The 20,795-nt window shown below is 33.4% G+C and overlaps 1 protein-coding gene across 1 annotated transcript; it reads right to left on the minus strand.

The window, feature by feature from the left end:
* Window positions 1-1,042: 1,042 nt before the first annotated feature.
* On the minus strand, window positions 1,043-19,771 carry LOC129757085 (rab3 GTPase-activating protein non-catalytic subunit-like). The gene is made up of 2 exons (XM_055754204.1): window positions 19,508-19,771; window positions 1,043-1,804 (listed from the first exon to the last, which is right to left on the minus strand). The coding sequence occupies exons 1-2, from the start codon at window positions 19,754-19,756 to the stop codon at window positions 1,448-1,450; spliced, it is 606 nt and encodes a 201-aa protein (XP_055610179.1). The 5' UTR covers window positions 19,757-19,771; the 3' UTR covers window positions 1,043-1,447.
* Window positions 19,772-20,795: the final 1,024 nt, after the last annotated feature.

The raw sequence follows: 20,795 nt of genomic DNA on the forward strand, positions 1-20,795 counted from the left end.
AAACCTGTACTTTTCAATCAAACAACCGCCAAAGCTGTCCCTGTTACAGTAGAAATTTTTTTAAAAAGTGAATTGGAAAGTTGACGTAATTTGTCACATTTTGGCATCTTTAGATTTTTAAAATACGAAATACATTATTTATGTAGCTGTTTTTCGAACTTTTTATGAATCTGGATTATTTTAGACAATCCCTACACCTAAATTCAGCTTTGCACTGGATTTTGAGTATGTTTTTTCATAAAAAAAATTTATTGAACTTTGAAGAACTTTAAAATAATTGATTGTAGCTGTAAATTGTCTGAAAAGCATATTTGAGTCACGTTATAAGCTTACGTTTGAAGAAATCGGTTGAGAAACAAGTGAGTTTTAGCGAAAATGGTGTTTGTCGTCATTTGACCGCTCGCGGTATGAATAGGTATACCACATGCGTTATTCGAAAACCACAACACTTAGAAAAATTTAAAAAATGTAAAAATACCTGCATTTTAAAAATAAAAATAGTCCTGTCGTTAAATTTGCGAAAAAAAATTTAAAGTTCCAAAACCGTCATTAGACCGCCTCCGGTACGTTTAGTGTTAATCAGACGGGTGCGGTTTCGTATGTTGTTCACTTCGAAGAGTTTTGGACGCACACGCTTCTAAGAAAAGGTGAATTATTTAAAACAAAAGCAAAACAAGTTGTGAATCACGTTAGTCACTGGTATTATAAGTCTGATATGTTCTGGGTTTGTTCGAATCCCATTGGGTTCGATTGGAATCCCATTGCTAATACGACCTGTGTGTTCTGGGATTTTAGGCCCAATAGGTTTACTCATCCTATTCTAAAAATTCCGTGGAAAAAGATACCTTAAAACAAGAAAATTTTTGTCTGTTCGACATTAAATCAGATCAGCTGTAGATACTGCCCTCAACAATAACAATAACGTTACCGCAAATGACAACGAATCAATGCATTCTTCAAACCTGATGCTAAGCTGTGATATGTTCGCATTTGAAAAGGATTTCTTTCATGAATGGAAAAAACCTCAAGGAACACATCGTTGTCATGTTACACTATATTATACTCAAAATTGGTTGTGATTATCCATTGATTCATAGACGTTCGCAGCTACATATTTGGTAAAATTCAACAAGAAATTCGAAAAACAGACTAAAATATGTTTCGTAATTGATTCCGCTAGACTGATGGTAACAAAACAGTTAAGATTGCATCTTTTCATTAAACTTGTTTGGGATTTGTGGGAGGTTACCCGAAAAAATAATAGTCACTTTAAATTACTAACCTTCCTCTTGCCTTACCCTGACGTAGCGTTTGCGTCGTTCCTCATCAAAGGACGTCCACTGCAACAATTGTCAACCCGGAAAGAGCAGGGTGTGTTCGGAGAGTGGAACGCGCCAGAAGAAAATCCTTTTCCCACAATTTTCTTTCTCGAGCATCAGCAGCCAAATTACCTCAGCTCTTTAATGGTTGCGCAAGCATCGAACAACTGGCCCGCTATTCTCAATTCCTTGGTATTGCTGCTACTTCCGGTGCCAGTTGGCAGCTTTTGTTGCTTGTTGCTGTTAACATTATTAGCGATGCCAGATGCTGTCATCGACGCCGCCGTCGCTGTTGTCGTTGACGTCGTTGTCGTCGTCGTCGAAGTGGAATGCACCGTACTCAGACAGCGGAATGCTTTCTCCACCAGCTTGGTTAGCTTATCGATGGAAATTTCCCCGGACGCATTGGCCGCTTCGTTGCCCTCGGCGAATCGCAACTGTGGACCGGTTGTGCCATTGATGGTGCCCTGTCCATCCGACGATATCTGCTCAATGGCGTCCAATCCAACGCAATGAGGGTGGTGCGGAAAAGAGAAAAGAAGAGATGGGAAAAGTTATGTGATATAGTGAATTAATTGACAACAGATGGCGACTTCGTAGCGCGCAAACGAACGACCGGCAAGAAGGCGGCATTGTGGAGTTAAAACCAGATTAAAGCAAATTATGGAAGGATCTCTCTCTCTCTCTCTGAAAGGATTTGTTGTTGTCCCCATGGCTGCTGCTTCTGTCCTTCCTGTTGAGTTGTTAAGAGGGAGAACAATGAATGACACATCGAATCCGCTTGAAATCACTCGGAGCTGGGTGTATGTGCTGGGATCCCGTAACCAGCAGAGCGCGTGTGGTTTGGATTAGAAATTTCACATTGGCGGTCATCAAAACCGGATCGTGATTAGACGGGATAAAGAAGAAACTACCCGATAAGTTGTTAACCACTAGTGGTTCCGAGGAACATCTTCTTCTAATATATAAAGATGAGTTGGACTATATATGTTTGATTGTATGCACCTTATACAAATACACACCGCTTAACCGATCAGCCTGAAATTTAGTACAGTGGTGTTTTTGGACCAGGGTAAGGTTTTAGTAATAGTTTTGAGCCCCTCCCACCTAAGAAAAGGGACCCTCCCATACAACTTTCGTTTTTTTCTCACGAATCAAAAGTCATGGCACCCATTTTGTCGACCGAATTTCGTTTCCTTTGGCGAGGTTTTTTCACCATCACCATGGGCCGGGCATTAGAAACGACCATCAAGAGTTCACGTGTACTGGCTAGCAAATCAAAGCTTGCTCAGCATTAAAAATTTGGAAGGAGAAATATTGGCGGGTGTTTTTTATTCCTTCTTCTGTTTAAAGCACGTGGTAGCGTAACGAGAAATTTGGATGTAATAATAAGCCTACATTTTGAATTGAAAATTAAAACTCACCTGTTAGAAACACATTGATTAGAATTTAGTGGCTTTAAATGGCTCTTTTCTGCCGCTGGGGGGCTTTGAGGGTCTACAAAATACACCCTTTGAACTAAACAGTGAACAACGAATTGTCATCTTCAGATGAATAACTACTTGGGCTGAGTGCTGAAAAACTTATGAACCGATATTCATAAATTCCAGCTTTTAAGAACCAAACATATTTTTGGAATTCCTCATAGAGAAAGAATAATTTATTAGATTCAGAGTTATACAGGGTGTCGACTCATATCTGGTAATAAATTTCCCTGACTTTCCCTGATTTTCCAGTCATTTTTCCAGAAAATTCCAGGTTTGAAAAACAACCTGAGGAAGCAACTTAAAGTTATAAAAAATATATTTCCCCCGAAAATAAACGCACAGAAAGCTTTGAGTCGAGTATACTAATTTATTACGATAATATTAAGGGAAGTATTATTTGTGATACTAAACATTTTAAGATAAGTCATCGAGTTTGGATCCATTTGTAGAAATTCTTATGATTTCAGCATAACAATTTTCTCTTGCAAGGTATCAGCCTTCTTCTGTGCGTCTTCCAAAATTTTACTACGTTTCACCTCAAGCGATTTAGCTTCCGCTTCTCGATGACACTTCATCAGCTTTGTTAGATCTGATTTAAGAGCTTCCTTTTTGCGGCAATTTTCGTCTTCCAAATACAGAGCATGTGAATTTCGAACTCTCTGAACAAGTTTGTTGGAAATTTGGACATTCGATACGAAAATTCAGAACTTACTTTTCGCTGAGCTTAAGATATTTTTTACTAGCATTCTTAGCGTCATATCCGAGAACAATGTCTTTCGATGGTAGATGATTTTTTATTTCATTCACTGCATACACTGTAACCTAAATTAAACAAATTCAAGGTTAAATCTTATAGGCAAAATCTAATATTATGACAAGTTCCCTAACTGCGTAAAATCGTTTTGAATGTTTAGGTAAGGCCAAACTTGTTTTAATGTCAAACATGTTGAAAATCAGATGTTTTGGAAGGAAAAAAAAAAAACAATCTCACCTCGGAATACGGTATTACAGAAAAAATAAAAATATATGTTAAACGAACCTGGTTAATATTCTTCAGCTGCTCAATCTTCATCTTTCCATTATCCCTCGAACCATTTGACTCAACGAATTGTACAGAAAAGGTACTATCGGGCTGTCCGACTGAAATTCTTGTAAGTGGTTCCACTTCGCCCCCAACGGATACGAAGAAAGCCAATTTGACCAGAAGAAGCGGATCCTTGAGGCATGCAACAACGTCTCGATATGAATCGGATGTCGGCTCTATCTTGTCATTTTGAACACCTTCAACAAACTTTTTCATGTGTAGAGTGATTACTATTGCTCGCTGAGCAACGCTCACGTTCTCTAACCAATGGTGAGCGCAAAACTTTAACGGAAACACGGTACTTTTAGAATACTGTGTATATAGTGCGCGGCATGAAGGTCATCCTTCATCAGGTTGTAGCTTCCTCTCAGATATTTGAGAATATCCCAGCCAGTAGCGCGAATACCATCTTTGAATGCGCCATGTAAAATATGTAATCCGCAACTTCCGCAACAAACGATTTTTCGTAGTCTTGTTTAGAGATTCATCAAAGCCAACGACGATATTGTTTATGTTCTGCAGGGTATCGTCGAGTTCCGTTCTAAAATAAGGAGCAATTCCAAAAAGCCGCGTATAGCTGATTTTGTCCCGACCAAGTTGAATCTTGTCCGCAATTTGGCTATCAGTGAACATCATCTTGAATACGGCAGTGTCTTTTTCTGCGGCGCGCAGCGATTTATGACTTACGACTTACGTCTCCAGGCACCAAAAAATCTCAGCTTTTGTAGTATCGGTTTTCAGCATAAATTTATCGATAGTCCTCGAGGAAGAAGAAACATTGCTGGTAGAAGGAAGCGAATAAGGATGAACGGCAGATGGCGATTTCTCAGCAATGAGAGGAATTTCCGAATTATTTCCAACGCTATTAGAAGCACCGGGCTCCAGTTCCTGGTTCTGCGGTTTTTGTGTAAGGTATTTCTTCATACTGCCGGATATAGTTCGCAAAAAATCAAAGGGCTGACGATACATGAGCAACGTACAGTGAAGTAAATTTTTAGCACATAATAAACTATGACGTTTCAATTTCTTCAAATAAAATCAGGATCATTATTTTTTCCCTGATTGGTAGAAAAATTCCCTGATATTCCCTGATTTTCCCTGATGCAAATTGAATTCCCTGATTTTCCCTGATTTTCCAGGTTTTTCCAGATAGTCGACACCCTGGTTATAAGTTCAAGGCTGCGATTTCAACGCTTCGATAGCCTCCGACAAATTTAAACGGGGGATTAGAAAATTGATAAGATAATTTAATCTGAGCTTTTGAGTTTTATACAACTCAATTTCATTAGCCAATTTCATCATTGATGACCAATGTAGTCGATTCTACCATAAAATTTTGAGAATTTTTTTTGTAAAACTTTTTAGTTCTGCAAATTCAAACAAATGATATCTTGGAATTTTAACATTGATTACTCTTCTAGATAATCAATGGGATGTTTGTACCCTAGAATAGAAAAATAGAAACAGAACTCAAATGAAACTTTTTTCATAACATTGAATTGATGATTTCGGCTCAGAGCAAATTTGTTTTCGATAACTTAAAAAAAAACTATAAGTGGAACTTTCAACATTTAAGGTAAACTAATAATATGACAGTGTGACATTCAAAATCGGAAAAGTACAGCGAATTTTCAACATGGTTCAACAAAGTTCAGAGGTCTTTTTAGAAATTTCTTAGTAAATAAAACTTAATTATTCCATTGTACAAGGAGATCATCCATCGAAAAATGTGGGATGATCTCCAACAGAGATTTTCATTAGATAAGGGATGGGAAAGTTAAAAAAAAACAGTTTGATCTTTTGAAGATAAATACATAAGGCTTAATTTATTCAAGCTTCCTCAAAAATTATGGTTGTTGAAAATGTTTTTTTTTTTTTTTTTGAAAGGATGAATTAGCATTCAAGGGAATTTTTTTTCTTCATTCAGATTAATTCAAACCTCATAATTATAAATGTTTTAATAATATGAAAACGATAAACAAAGTGAAAAATCTAAAAAAAAGAAGAATTCCCAAAGTTTCAAAAAGTAAAACGTATCAGTTTGATTTATATTTTATGAGAACCCGAGCAAGGCCGGGTAAAATCAGCTAGTCTAATATATAAAGATGAGTTGGACTATATATGTTTGTTTGTTTGTATGCACCTTATACAAATCCACACCGCTTAACCGATCAGCCTGAAATTTGGTACAGAGATGTAATTGAACCAGGGTAAGGTTTTAGTAATAGTTTTGAGTCCCTCCTACCTAAGAAAAGGGACCCTCCCATACGACTTTCGTTTTTATTCCCACGAACCAAAAGTCATGGCACCCATTTTGCCAGCCGATTTTCGTTTCCTTTGGCGGGGTTGTTTTTACCATCACCATGGGCCAGGCATAAGAAACGACCATCCAAAGTTCACGTGTACTGAACAGCCAATCGAAGCTTGCTGAGCATAAAAAATTTGAATGGAGAAATTTTGGCGGGTGTTTTTTCCTTCTACTGTTCAAAGCACGTGGTACCGGTGCGAGGCATTTGATTGCAATAATGAGCCTTCATTTAGGATAAAAAAAACTACTCGCCTGTTAGAAATATATTGAAAAGAACATTGGTTGAGAATCTACTAGAATATGCAGTATGTAAAGTATGGATACATTAATTCATGTTCATTATGAATTGACTTCTTCAGTTGAATAACTATTTGGACTGAAAACTAATGTTCCAGCTTTTAGGAACCATCCATTTTCATAATTTCAGAACTCCTCATAGGGAAACAATTAATAAAACTGAGGGTTGTAAGTTCAAGGCTGCGATCTCAACACTTTGATTTCCGTGTAGGAATTTAATTTACAAAAGGAATTAGTAGACAATTAAACGTTTATTTTATGCAAAAAATTAAAACCAAATCCAACGCACGAGGCTTTTAGTAATTTAATCAGATGTTTTTAGTTTTGTACAATTCAATTTCATTTTAAGTTATTATTGATTATCGATGTGTTCAATTCTACCATCTAATTATAAGAAAACTTAAAAAGCACATTGAAAACATGCAGAGGTTTCAGAGGAAATCTATTTAGAAATTTCTAAGTACAAAATAAAACTTAAATGGGTATTCCATTCTACGGAGAGATCTTGAAAAGAGATCGTTAACATTTGTTTACAAGCTTAATACGTGGGATTTTCACTAGATAACTGGAGAGAACTGGAACAGATAAAAAAATGTTATCATTAAATAAAGACAAATGGGTTAAAAGCTATCGATCTACGTCTATAATTCTTTTTATTTTCATATTTCGCATTCCTATCATTCTTCTTTCTTCTGAAAAAGTGTTAAGCTTAGCAGACCATTGTAAAAAACACTAAAAACGGATTTGGCTCCTTAAAACTTAACGCCGTTTCAAATAAAGATATTATAAAAAAACAAATGGGAATTCAATTCAAGCTTCCTTAAAAAATGGTAAAATAAGGTTGCCAGAATTGCCGTATCGGGACCGGACAAATCCAGCCAATTTTATCAAAAAACCTGGCCAGCATTTGATTTCAATATGTTCAAACCGATATCCTGGCGATATCCGGGCAAACTAGGTCAAAACCGCGGAATTATTCAGTAAAAATAACAAAAAAAAATATACTTGCAATATTTTTTTTCATCAAACCACATCAGCAGATTTTAAGTTGTATTCTAAAACTTGCCATTTAAAACTTCTTTTTGAACGTAAAAATGAAAAATGATAATAATTATAAAGTCTACGATTAGGTTACGTTTTAAAAATGATGTGAATAGATCCGGGAAAAATCGGGGTTTTTTGCTATAATATCCGGGAAACCGGGCCAGACCGGACTAACCTCAAATTTTGATTAAAATTTTCTAGCAAATCCGGATAAATCCGGGCAACCTGGCAACCTTAGATTGAAATGTTTTTCGTGATAGAATGGATAAGAATGCAAGGGAATTTTTTTCAAATTTCTATTAGCAAACCTAAAAACTATAAGTCATTCAATAATATGAAAACGATAAACTTTGCTAATAATCCCAATAAAAATTTTAAGGAAACTAACAAAACTTACAACGCTCAAATATGATTCAATTTGTTATAAAAATGAACAAAAAACTTTCATAAAAAATATTTCATGTGAACCCGAGCAAGGCCGGGTAAAATCAGCTAGTTAAATATAAAGATAACACGATTTCAATGTAACAGAATTGATTGGAATACTCTTTTTCCAGATTTTTTTTTAATGGAATAACGAATTCAATAAAGAATATGAGAAGAATGATACAATTTCTTTACTCAAAATCGGGAATGAGTTTCAGAATTTAGAGAAAAAAACTAATTTGAAACTTTATCAATATCAAATGTGTTAAGAATCTATATTAAGATGTATTGATATGAATCTGGGTTTTAAGATCTGAATCACTCAAACAGCTGCCGCTCCAGTACTGTTCATCATATTTTGAAGGCTTCGGATATTGGTTATCGTTATAGTAGATCGGTTAAAACAGTAACTCTTCGGGATGAAATAAAATTATTTGGGAAAGAGCTGCTTTAGGAATCGAGACAAGTTCCAAACTGTGTCTATCGCCTTAACAAATCTTCAAAATCTTAAACAGACTACAAAAACAGAAAACTACACTAGGGTAGAGGCGGGCTATATGCGCATACTAAGAAAAACACTCATTTTCTCCCATATTCCGATAGATAGGAGTCTGAAAACTATATGCACATGAGCGGACATCTGTTTTCTATACGTAAGAGCAAATTTTCTGTTAAAATCTCTTACAGTTTTTGTGAAAATAATTTTATAATAAAAGAAGTCAAAATAGCCGATTTCCGAAACCGGCGGGCTAAATGCGCATATTCATGTTTTAAGCTATATTTCATTTACACTTGCAATATTTTGAAATTATTTAATTGAAAATGGTAGAAACGGATGATGAGCATACGTCAAGGTTGAAATTTTGGTGAAATTTTTTACATCCCTAGCTTTTTTGCATGAAACATTGTTAAGTAGCCTTATTTCATGGTAATATTTTGTTCATATTGTATTTTTATCGGATCAGTATGAAGTTCTTCTTTTTTCGCTGTAAGATCGTGATTTGAGCGTAGATTTAATGTTTAAATGATAGAAAGTAAAAAAAATATAAGACTTATCTATTTTTCTTGATATAGGCATTTAACCTGCCTTGATATGGGCATTCAGAACCTGTCTTTTATTCCAATATCTTATCATCTACAACTTTGTCAAAAGCTTCAATTATTAACAATAATTAAAGTTCAATATATTATAACAAAACTGACAAAAATCTTGTTTGAATTTTTAAATTTTTTCGACTTTATACAACAATTTAATTTTTTCATGCCATGTGTTAAAAACGTATTACCCTCAAACTGCACTGATTAGATATGATGAATCTCTAGCCATATAGTCAATCGGCTGTATGCGCATATTACCCAACATGCGCATTTAGGAACACTTCCCCCTACTGGAAATAAGTATAAAGACAACATAGTTATAACTGCTCTTACGTTTACAGTGTAAACAACTGCAACCGAATGTTAGTCAATGTAAATGTAGTGGTGAGTTGAATAAGGCATTTCCCCACTTGTCAGCCGAACAGCTGATTTCTCATGTTTACATTTTCTCGGTATATCGTGGTAGGGTAAACATAAAAACAACATTACGTATGTTCAATAACCAGATAGTAACGATATGAAATTGGCATTGCAATTGCAGTGGTTTTGCAAGCGCACCTTGATGAGGGGCATATAAATTCTTTATTTAATGATTTGTAAATTCATAACAAGTTAAGACATGAAGGTTTGTTGATGCTTTCAATTAAAGAAGTTTTCAAAAGACAGCATTGAACAGTGCTTATCATCAAAGATCAAAATGGCGAACAGTTGGTGTTTACATTTTTCAAAACAAAAACAAAAAGCTACCCTACCACAATCTGTCTCAGGAAATACTCTATATTATCTGTGTGTCAGAATGGGTTATAATGCATGTGTGCGTACCAGAGTATGAATATTTCCGTTTTGGGCCTGGAAATACGTATAAAGACAGCTGTTTGCTTCTGTTCAATTTCGAAAGAAAACATCATTTGTGAAGATTTTCACATATTATTTGATATTTACAGGAAAAATGCCAAAAATAGCCCTTTGAGCGATTATGAGAAGAGAAGAGTAGGGTAAATGTACCTAGGACAACGGCTTAAGGAAGCTGTTTTCATTAATTCAATAGAATTGCCTTCCATGTTGATTTCAAACTGATATTTATTCATTGAACTATATTTCGAATACTGTTTTATGAAACTATGTAGGAAATAGATCAATCCATTACGTACTTTTGAGTCAATTTATGATTTATTTTTCTCATTCAAGTTCCCCCATTGTCGTACCAGGTCCCTAATTCCGTCGTACAAGGAGACCGGAATTGTCTTAATTTATTCCACCCTCTTCAGAAATACATTTAACGATTGCAAGTCATTGCCAAGAAAGGCGATGCTACACATTATTAAAGTCCTTTGTTTTTGGAAATCAAATCAATAAAACGTGTTTTTCTAATAAAATAGCCTTTGTCTTGCTACTTATTTCCAAACCGAAAATCCGTTTTTAGAGCATATTTATTTCAAGATGCATGAATCTTAAGAAACAACTGTATTTCAAGAAATGGCATTCTTCTTTGAATCAACCGTGGACAAGTTTTGAATTGAATAATCACAGGAAAGTACAGAATTCCCTATATACAGCTTGTCTTTATACTTATTTCCAGCAGTGTATCAAAGATTTTTCAGAAATGCTAACCCAAAAAAACATGTGGAAAAAACAAAAACAAAAAAATACAACAATGATAAAAAGAACAAAAACAGAAATCATGACAAAACTGCAAAAAAGCTCAAGACTCGCGAAATTGACAAAAACGACTCAAGTACAAAAGTGTTAAAAATGACAAAACTGACAAAATAAATACAAAACAAACAAGAATAACATAAATGACAAAAGTGAAAAATTATAGGAAGATTAAAATAAAAAGAAATAGATAAATAACGAAAAAAATACAAAAAGAATAAAAACCGACTAGATGAAAAAAGGAAAAAATGACAAACGGACCAAAACATCCAAAGAAAAAAACATGAATATAATGACAAAAAGTACAAAAAAGACAAAAATAAAAAAATAACATAAATGTGAAATATAAAATGAAATTACGCAAATGACAAAAATTATCCGAGTAAAAAAAAATAAAATAAACACAAAACCACCAAAAACCAAAAATAACAAGAACAAATAATAAAAATTGAAAAAAGGCAACAATGAAATTCACAAAAATAACAAAGCTATAACAGAAATGTAAGAACGGAAAAAAATCAAAAAGAATACCTAATTGGGCAAAAAACGAAAATGACCGACATTTTACATTTAACATAACAGAAGGAAGAATAATGATAATAAAAATTACAGATTCGTATTCGTATAAATACAAAAAAGACAACAAAAAGATAAATAACAAAAATAAAAAATAAAACAAATAATAGAAATAATTTATTTTCTGTGAATTTGGGCCATTTGTGTATTCCAGGGTGACCACAACTTTTTCATTTTGAAATTCCCGGTTTTTTCCGGGTTTCCCGGTAATAGATTCAAGGTTTCCCAGGCTTTAATGATCTGAAATTTTCAACATATTTAATTGATTTGGTTTTTCATCACATTCATATAATTAAACATTCAGATGAACTTGATTCTATTTTAAGGTTTCTATCACCTTTTCTAAAAATGTTTAAAATGGGTTATGGGTATAGAGCAGCCGGAGTTGACGACACTTTAATGCATTTAAAATCATTCACAAAATAGCTTAAAATGTTGTGTTAGTCCTCATTATAGCCATTTTACGAAGTAAAAGTATTGAAATGAATTCAATGTGAAAGTCTACCGTTTTTTGATAAGTTACAGTTCACAAAATTCATGTCTCCGAGAATCTCTGAATCTCTGAGAGTCTCTCAGAACTCGCTCGTCACAGTAAATTCAATTAAAATGTTGTTGTTGTGCTGTACATTCAGTAATAGTTGCAATTTCAAGTGAAATAAATTTTTGCTAAAAATTGATCATACAGATTCTCAGAGAATTGTTCATAGTTGCATATTTTTCCAAAAATTATTAAATTTAAGTAGAATTATATTGTAGTTATGAACTTTTATTTAAGACATTGTTTAATTATATAAACTTACCTTTTATGATAAAAATACCAATAACCATTAAGATCTCAAAAATAAGTCGCTCTACATAACATATGAAATGTCAAAAATAAATGGTAATTTTTGAAAGGTCATAAATCTTATTTAGATGCAGTGTTTAGAATCCTCCAGAAATATTGCCAACAATAAAACTTATTATCTAACAAGAAATCAAAGTAATTTTGATCATAATCATCATGATCCTACCAACTTGTCTTCTGTTTTTAACCCGAGATTTAAACCAAAAAAAAAAAATCTTCACAGTTCAGTATTTTTTTTTTAACTTTTAAATTCTTTGTTCAAGTAGTTTTTTTTTAGAAATAATTAATAGAACTTTTTTTGCATCATAAAGTTCTTATTACAGAATTTACTGTTTTGATTAATTAGAAATGAAGTTACAATCTTGGACAAAGTTGTTAAGCGGAAATTTACCTTTTAAGAATTTTTAAATTGGCACAAAAACCGTGAGCAGGCTTGGTTCCACAGAAAAAAAAAACAAAAGTGAGGTTAATTTTTCAGAATAAAATATTTTATTTTTTTATACAAACCTAAATGTTTATATTTACTCATGCTATCGTTAACTAATAATTCTGCTAAAAATCATGGATAAATTTGAAACAAAACGTAATTTTTTAGACCCCAGGGTTAAGAAATTCAAAAATGACCCTCAGTAAGACCTTGTTTCAATTCAGATTCACCCACTGTATTTTTTAAGCCAAGAAATTTCAATTTTGAAATTAATATTCGAGAAAAAATACGGAAGAATAAGAAAATTATGGTGTCTAAACTTATGATAATATGTACAATCAAAATTCCACATACAAAATACCAACTCACATTAGAAAACATCCATTGTTTAATTTCATAGCGTTGAAAAATTGTAATTCACACTTTAAGAGTTGAAATCGGCTGAAACTCGAATTAAACTGTACTATTTCAAAACTCTGAACACTGAATTCAGAACCCATGAATTTGAAGTTCAAGGTAAAATGTTCATTATTATTTTAGAAATCAGAGATCAGTTTCTTCAATCAGAGATTTGGAATAGAGCTGTACGGGATATTCGGGCCGAATATTAATCAAATTTTAATTTGTCAAATATTCAGCACACCAAACAGTTGCGCCACATATTCGGACGAAATTGTCGCAAATTAAAAAAAAAATTAAAATAAAAAATGAGCATTTCTATATTCCCTACTGCATACGACCCCTTACATGGTTTTGGTTTTTTTCTACAGTTCCTAAACTTTATTTAGTACTGCAAAACGTTGCAAAATAATTTTATAATTTGAAAAATCTCATCTCATTTTTAACACTTTTCAAATAATTCGAAAAATTGTTTTTCATAAATTTCTAAGTTAGAGGTGAATTAAATAATTTTCATCGACATTTTTTTTTTAACTTCATGCAGTTGCTTTGTTATGCAGAAGCAAGTTAATTTTGACTTTTAATCAAAAGTAAACCCCCGAATCTCGAAAATTTGAGCTGGTAGAAAAAAAAAATGCGTCCTCAAATAATTCAAAATTACCTCCTAAAACTTTGACACCACGGAAAATCATAAATTTTGTTACCTTGTTTTATCGAACAAAGAACAGAAAAAAGAAGTAAAACAATAAACTCTAATACAATTATTTTGTTTATTTGTTTAAACAAAATCTTTTTTTAGCATTGAAATACCTACAATGATATTTTCCCGATGTAATTCATTTCAAAAACAAATATATGAAACTTCGATTCAGTTAGAATATTTATGTTCTGGTGAACAAATTCTGGATGTGAAATATAAATTTTATAGTTGATTTCCTTACTTCTGCAGCCGTTTTCGCTAAATTTTGATGATGTTTCATACGACGTAATGAATGCACACGCGTGATTTTGTATGGTATCATGCAATGATGAATAATAGTAACAATTTTGAAATATCTAAACACAATCTCTTAAAGAGCTCTTATAAATTCTTTACGTTGTTACTAAAAAGTTTTTTTCAAAGGTATTTCAAGTAAATTCTCACTACAAATTTTACTTTTTTTATGTTTTGTCACCAATAAGGTTAAAAATCAATTCATCCGATTTTCTTGTGAATATTTACAGGAATCATAACACATTCAAGCTTTTAAAAGTGTAATTTGATATTTAACTCTGCAAATTTTAAGAGATTTCGAATTTCTTGTTATTAAGCTATAAAAACCAAAAATACATCGTTTCGTGCATAAAGATGATTTGTAGGTTTAATTTAAATTTTTATCTTGTTTTTAACTCTTGAATTAAACACTATCATTTGAAAATATAACGAAAGTCTCTTTTTACATTTCCAAGTTAGTAAAAAAAAAATTATTCGGAATTCGAAATTTAACAGTAGGTAATTTAACTTTCATGCATTTTTTTCTATATGATAGATAGTTTTTTTTCAATGATTGTAATGACATATGATGTTTGAACAAATTTTAGGTGACTTTTTAAATTATTTACTTATTCTTCAAGACAGTTTTAAGATCTGGATTCCGGAAAAAAAATTAGTTTTTTTTAAATTTAAAGGTGATTCAAGAGAGATCAGAGTTTTTTTTTTTTAATTTCTAAACTGATAATTTTCTTATCACACATTTTTTAACTGTTGAATTCTGACATAGAAATTAAAACTAATATTTTAAGTTTTGGGTTAAATTCCTGATCTTGGAATCAAAACTAAATTTTGGTGTCTTTATGAAAATTTTCCCGGTTTTGGATCCGAATTCCCGGGTTTCGCGATTTGATTTCCAATTCCCGGGTTTTTCCCGGTTTTCCCGGTTCTGTGGTTATTCTGGTATTTTAATTTTTTTTGTATATTTTGCGATTTTTTTCATCTCTAGAATAATGTCATTTTTTTTTTGTAATTTTTGCCATTTTTGTCATTTTTGTAAGTTTTTCATCTCATTCTTTTTTTGTTGGTTTCATTATTGCATTGTTGTCATTTTTTGCTTTTTTTTGTCGTTTTTTGTCAAATTCAAGATTTTAGTTTGAAAACTGGCTCTATTTTTGTAAATTATTTATTTGAAACGGTTCATAATTGGCTCTCTAAAAAACTGCAATATTGTTAACCTTAAACTAAGGTTTCCAGATTTTTTTTTTATTTAAAAATTCACGACCAAAAATCTGGGCAAATTTTGTCAAAACCCAGAAATAACTTAATAAAATCAAGAAAAAAATTGAAAAAAAATTTTTTCAATCATAATTTATCGACAGATTTAAACCGTTTTTAAGGCTGCCAAAAAACCTTTCATTATCTATATATATAAAAATGAATTTCTGTCTGTCTGTCTGTTCCCTATAGAATTGGAAACTACTGAACCGATTTGCGTGAAACTTGGCAGATGGAGGTATTGGAGGCAGGGGAAGGTTCCTATTGTGGTTTGAGACCCCACCATCTTTCATGAAGGGGCCATGGGGAGGGGCCTCCCAAACAAAAGACAATTTTTTGCATAACTCGAGAACCAATCAAGCAAATGGTATCATATTTGGCATGGGGTGGAATTTGGGAACGAAGAGTATTTCTATGAATATTTGGTACCCCTCCCTCCTTTCAGTGGCATGATAGGAAGAGGGGAGGGGGCTACCTTACAATTTTTCATATAATTCGAGAACTAATCAAGATATTGAAACCAAATTTGGCACGGGAAGGTATTTGGATACGAAAAATATTTCAATGATTATTTGAGACCCCTCCCTGTTTCCAGTAAAAAGGGGGGGGCCTCTTTCAAATTTTTTTACATAACTTAAAAACCAATAAAGCAAATGGATACGGAAAATATTTCTATAATTATTTGAGACCTCTCTCTCTTTCCAGTAGGGAGATATAAAGGAGGGAGGGGGTCTCTCTTATAATTTTTTACATAACTTAAAAACTATTCAAGCAAATGGAACCAAATTTGGTGTGGGAAGGTATTTGATAACGAGAAATGTCTCTATGATATTTTGAGATCCCTCCGATCTTCCAGTCGGAAAATCTTAAGGTAGGATGGTGCTCCCTTACAATTTTTTATATTTCTGAAGAACTTACCCAGCAAATGGAACGAAATTTGGCTTGGGAGGGTATTTAAGCACAAGGAATGTTTCTGTGAATATTTGGTACTACTGCTTCCTTCCAGAGGGGTGATAGGAAGGAGAGAGGGGGGCTTCTTTACAATTTTTCGCATAACCCAAGAACTAATCGAGCAAATGGAAACAACTAAGCGATACGTAAAGTGGCTATTTGCTTATTTGAGACTTCTTTCTCCTTCAATTGGGGATACAGTTAGAGGGGAGGAGCTCACATACGATTGTTTTGCACAAACTAAGACTTATCTAACGAATGGAACCAAATATGACATGGGAACAACCATACAATCGAACAAATGCCACAGAATTTGGCATGGGAGTGTATTTGAATAAATGGAATGTTTGATCTTGATCCCCTCTTTCCAGGTAGGGTATAGGCTGGAAGAGGGGCTCCGATACTAATTTCATTGCCTAAGTCGACAACTATTAAAGCAAATGAAAATAATTTTGGCATGAAAGGGTATTTGAGCACAAGAAATGTTTTTCCGGTTGTTTAGCCCCCCTCCCTCCATTCAGTGGAACGATTAAAAGTGGGAAATTACTCATACAGTTTTTTTTAATATTCTAATCGAGAAAATGGAACCAAATTTGCATGGGAGCATATTTGTACGGGCAATATTTCTTTGATGGATTTCTTGCCAGAGGGGAGATATAAAGTGGGGAGAGCGTCACACATTTTTTGAATAACTCGAGAACTTATCGAGAATAGAGCCAAATATGACATGCAATCGTATTTGTTTACAAGCAGTGTTTTTTTCTAATGTACTGAGACCCCCTTCCTTCCATTAAGGATATAGGAGTGGGGAAGGGGGTCAATTTGAATGATAATTCGAGAACGAATAGGTAAAATAAGTGTCCCGTGACGTTATTTGGTTACAAAAAATGTTTCTATGATAGTTTAAAACCGTCTCCACATTAAAAAGGGACAGCGAAGGTTCCATATATACAAATTTTTTTTGGCATAAGTTATAAACTTATGAAGAAAAAAAAATCCAGAGTCATAATAAGGATTAAAATACGGATTTAAAAAAAATATTAAGATATTAAGATTCTCAAAATAAAAAAAGTGTCAATTTTGCTTTAAAACATTCAAATGATTTTGAAATGGAATTGAAAATTATGTGCAAATAAATTAAAAGATAAATAACTAGATACCACAAATTTCAATAATTTTTGGAAGGTGTAGCAAAGCACACCGGGTCAGCTAGTAATGTTTATAAAACTTGCTGGAAAAATTTTGTTTGGTAATAATAAAAAACAAAAATTTATCACATTTTGTTTTTTTTTTTTTGGTTTTGTTGATTCTGCCAAATAAAGTGAATAAATCGGATCTTTTTTTCAATGAAATCCAAGAAACAGAACTGAGCCGGATTGTTCCCAATTTTTTTTATCAAATATTTGAGCAAACCTGGATAAAACACTGCAATCTGGCAACCTTATCTTAAATAAAAGACACAAGATAACATAGAATTAGTTATTTTTAAAGTGAAGATTACATATTTTTATCACTAAAATTTTTTTCTTAAAAATCAACTCCATAATTTAAATCTTTGGGATGTTTGGAGATTTTTTTAAACAAAATTTGCAAAATAAACTGAAATTCTACTTTATATTCGTGAAAAACTGTGTATTCAAATTCCGAAAACCATGAAAATTTCATTAAAAAATCATGGTTTTCGAAACTGGAGTTCATGATTTTTAAATCTGATGGAACCAAATTTGAACAAGATTTAAAAACAGCTTTACATTTCCAATTTCTAATCAACAATTAGATTTTTTTTAAACTGTTGAAGAATTCTGAACCTGGGATTAGTTTTCGATGTTATGGCATGAGTTCTGAGTCAAGATTTTTTGTCTTGAATAACCTCAATCACAAAATTTGATTAGGAATTTAAATTTTTGAGTCTAGACTAGAATCCTTCGCTTGCATTTTTGAAACCCTCATGGGGCGGTTTTAAGCTGATTGAATTTTTAAGACTGATTAGTAATTTAAGTGTTAAGCAAGCATACAATACTTTGGCATGAATCTGAGGGTATTTTAAGAGGCGAATGAACTAATTATTTAAAGCCTCTATAAATAAATCAATCAATCAATCAATCTGAGGGTATACATTCAGGCGCATTCCTGTTCGATGGAATTTAATATCGCTGAAAATAAGGCCCGAACAAATTTGAAATACTTCTTTTGTCACTCGGAGTTGGAACATCGAGGGGGGGAAGGGTTAATAAAAAATAATGCTTAAAAATAAGCTTGTATGCAACACAATTGCATATTATATCGTTACACAAAACCTATAAATCAGGTAATTTTTTATCGAATGACAAATGATGAAATAACTCCCATCTTCTTAAATTTGTTTTTTGGTCTTGTATTCTTTCAGTTATTGGATGTTTTTTATTGAAATTTACATAAAGTACTTCAAATTTTATTTATTTCCCCCTTCGGGTTTTTGGAAATTTCGGAAGGGGGGGGGGGGGTGACAAAAGAAGAAATTGATATTTGTTCCAGCTTAATTTGTAGTACGTTTTAATTAAAAAAAAAATGACAATTTTTTATTGGCAATCAGCATTTTCGTATTTTGACGGCATTTCTCTGTTGTCAAACGTCTGATTTAGATCGAATCAGATTATAAAATTCCATGATTGAAATAGACCAAATAATGCAACGCACAGATTTGTGTCGCATTGCAGAATAATTTGATCCAATCCCATCGGGAGAAAAGCATTTTTGGCACGAACCCATTTGCCATACGAGTACTGCGGAGGAAGGAAGGGACCTGGTTTTTACCACATCATACACTGGCTCGATTATCTTTGAGAGCCGAGTGTAGGACGGATCTCCACCCACATATGTATGACACACTGGACTTTTTCAATCGATAAGCAGCATATTTTGGTGAAGGGTTTTCCTCCTGAAAACAATGCCACATTAATGTAACCACTGAAATCCCCAAGTTCCTGGACGCTGGACACTCGCCGATCCGAATTGAGATATTTTCGGAATGTGTGTCCGGCCTAATCTAGAATCTCGAACAAGTCATACTGGCAAATCTGGGAACTACATTGGTGGAAGGTATGTTAGTCCGTGGGAGCAAACCAGTAAACATGTGTCGTCCAATTTGAAGAACCGCACGTGGGAGTATGAAATAGATTCTAAAAGTGAGCCAACCTTACCGCCATCTATCCATCCATTCAGTTGAGTGAGGGTCTACAACAGAGTGAGTACACAACACAACGACGCCCAGGTGGGGGAGGAATGTTTTATCCTTACTTCGTCCATGGCTTTCCACCTTCTTCCTTCACTTGTTAACGTAATAAACTCTGCCAACACTTACGAGTGTATCCAGATAGTCGGTCAGGAGCGGGCCCACGGCGGCCACCTGCGTCCAGACCCTCGGGTTGGCCCGGGTGTACAGGGTCAAACGGCGCCCGGCGATGGCGAGCAGCAGCGTTCCGAAGGCCTGATCCGGGACGATGTTCTCCAGCAACTCTTCGGCGTAGGAGTCCCAGCCGTGGGCGTACAGCTCCACAATCTGTGGGAAAAAAGGAGGAGATATGTAGGTACAAAAATACGATAGAAGCATTTTACTTAGAAACAGTATCTGTCCGGGGTGTTGGCTGGCCGTTAGTCGGTCGGTCGGTCGTTTTCGTCGGTTGGAGGGTCGCTAGAGGGTCTAGAACAAATGGATTTATGTTTGTTGCCGATGTGTAAGAGGAGACTTTTGTTTTGGATTTAACGAAACATCTTTTTAATTGAAATTAAGCTATCATCGGACACACGGTAGCACTTCCATCCTAATTATCTGGCCAGTGAGTGGGATTCTTGTGGGAAGATGTTTGAGTTTTTTTCACCAAAAATACAAAATTGGCTTTTTAAAATTGCAATAAGAAAACAATCTTTCAATTATATGAATATAAATACAATGGAAAATTAATGTGGCAACGATTTAGTTTATTTTCATAACTTTTGTATTTTTTTCTCATTTTTTACATGCCTTAAAATAATTAAATTTGGTGAATAATATTTAAAAATATAAATTGAAACCGAATGTGCAGATAAGTAAAAAATAATTCTCCTTGAATATATAGATAATTGTGATTAATACAATATTTTTACCTTATCAAAATTTGAAGAAAAAAAATGGAATTTGAAATTACGGAGAAATTTGGATTATTTGACAAATGACTACATCTAGACATTGTTAACATATAAATAAATTTAAGCCACATTGATGAGTCTCATAATGCTGAAGTATAACGAGAGAAAACAAACCTAATGAGAGCAAATTTATCAGCAGTTAATAATAATCCTACAGACTGGATACTCTTTTCGCAAAACTGATAAACAACCGATCTGCGTACGATAGAGTCAGCCAAAATGAACTACCGAAGTGATCGGATATAGCTCCGCAACACAAAATAAAGTTTAAGTCAAAACCTCATATGAAGTTATTCTTTAAATTTGTACAATAAAAAGGCATATCTTTGAAGACAATAAAAAGTGTTTATAAAGTCAATCCGCGCTTCTTAATTCATTCGAAAACGCTAAAATATAAACTGCAACAGACATTTTGGAAATCTTTTTAAAAATATTTTCCCATAACATTAATTTACCTCCCATGT

This window comes from Uranotaenia lowii, chromosome 3 (assembly GCF_029784155.1).
Source record: "Uranotaenia lowii strain MFRU-FL chromosome 3, ASM2978415v1, whole genome shotgun sequence".
Classification (NCBI taxonomy): Eukaryota; Metazoa; Arthropoda; class Insecta; order Diptera; family Culicidae; genus Uranotaenia; species Uranotaenia lowii.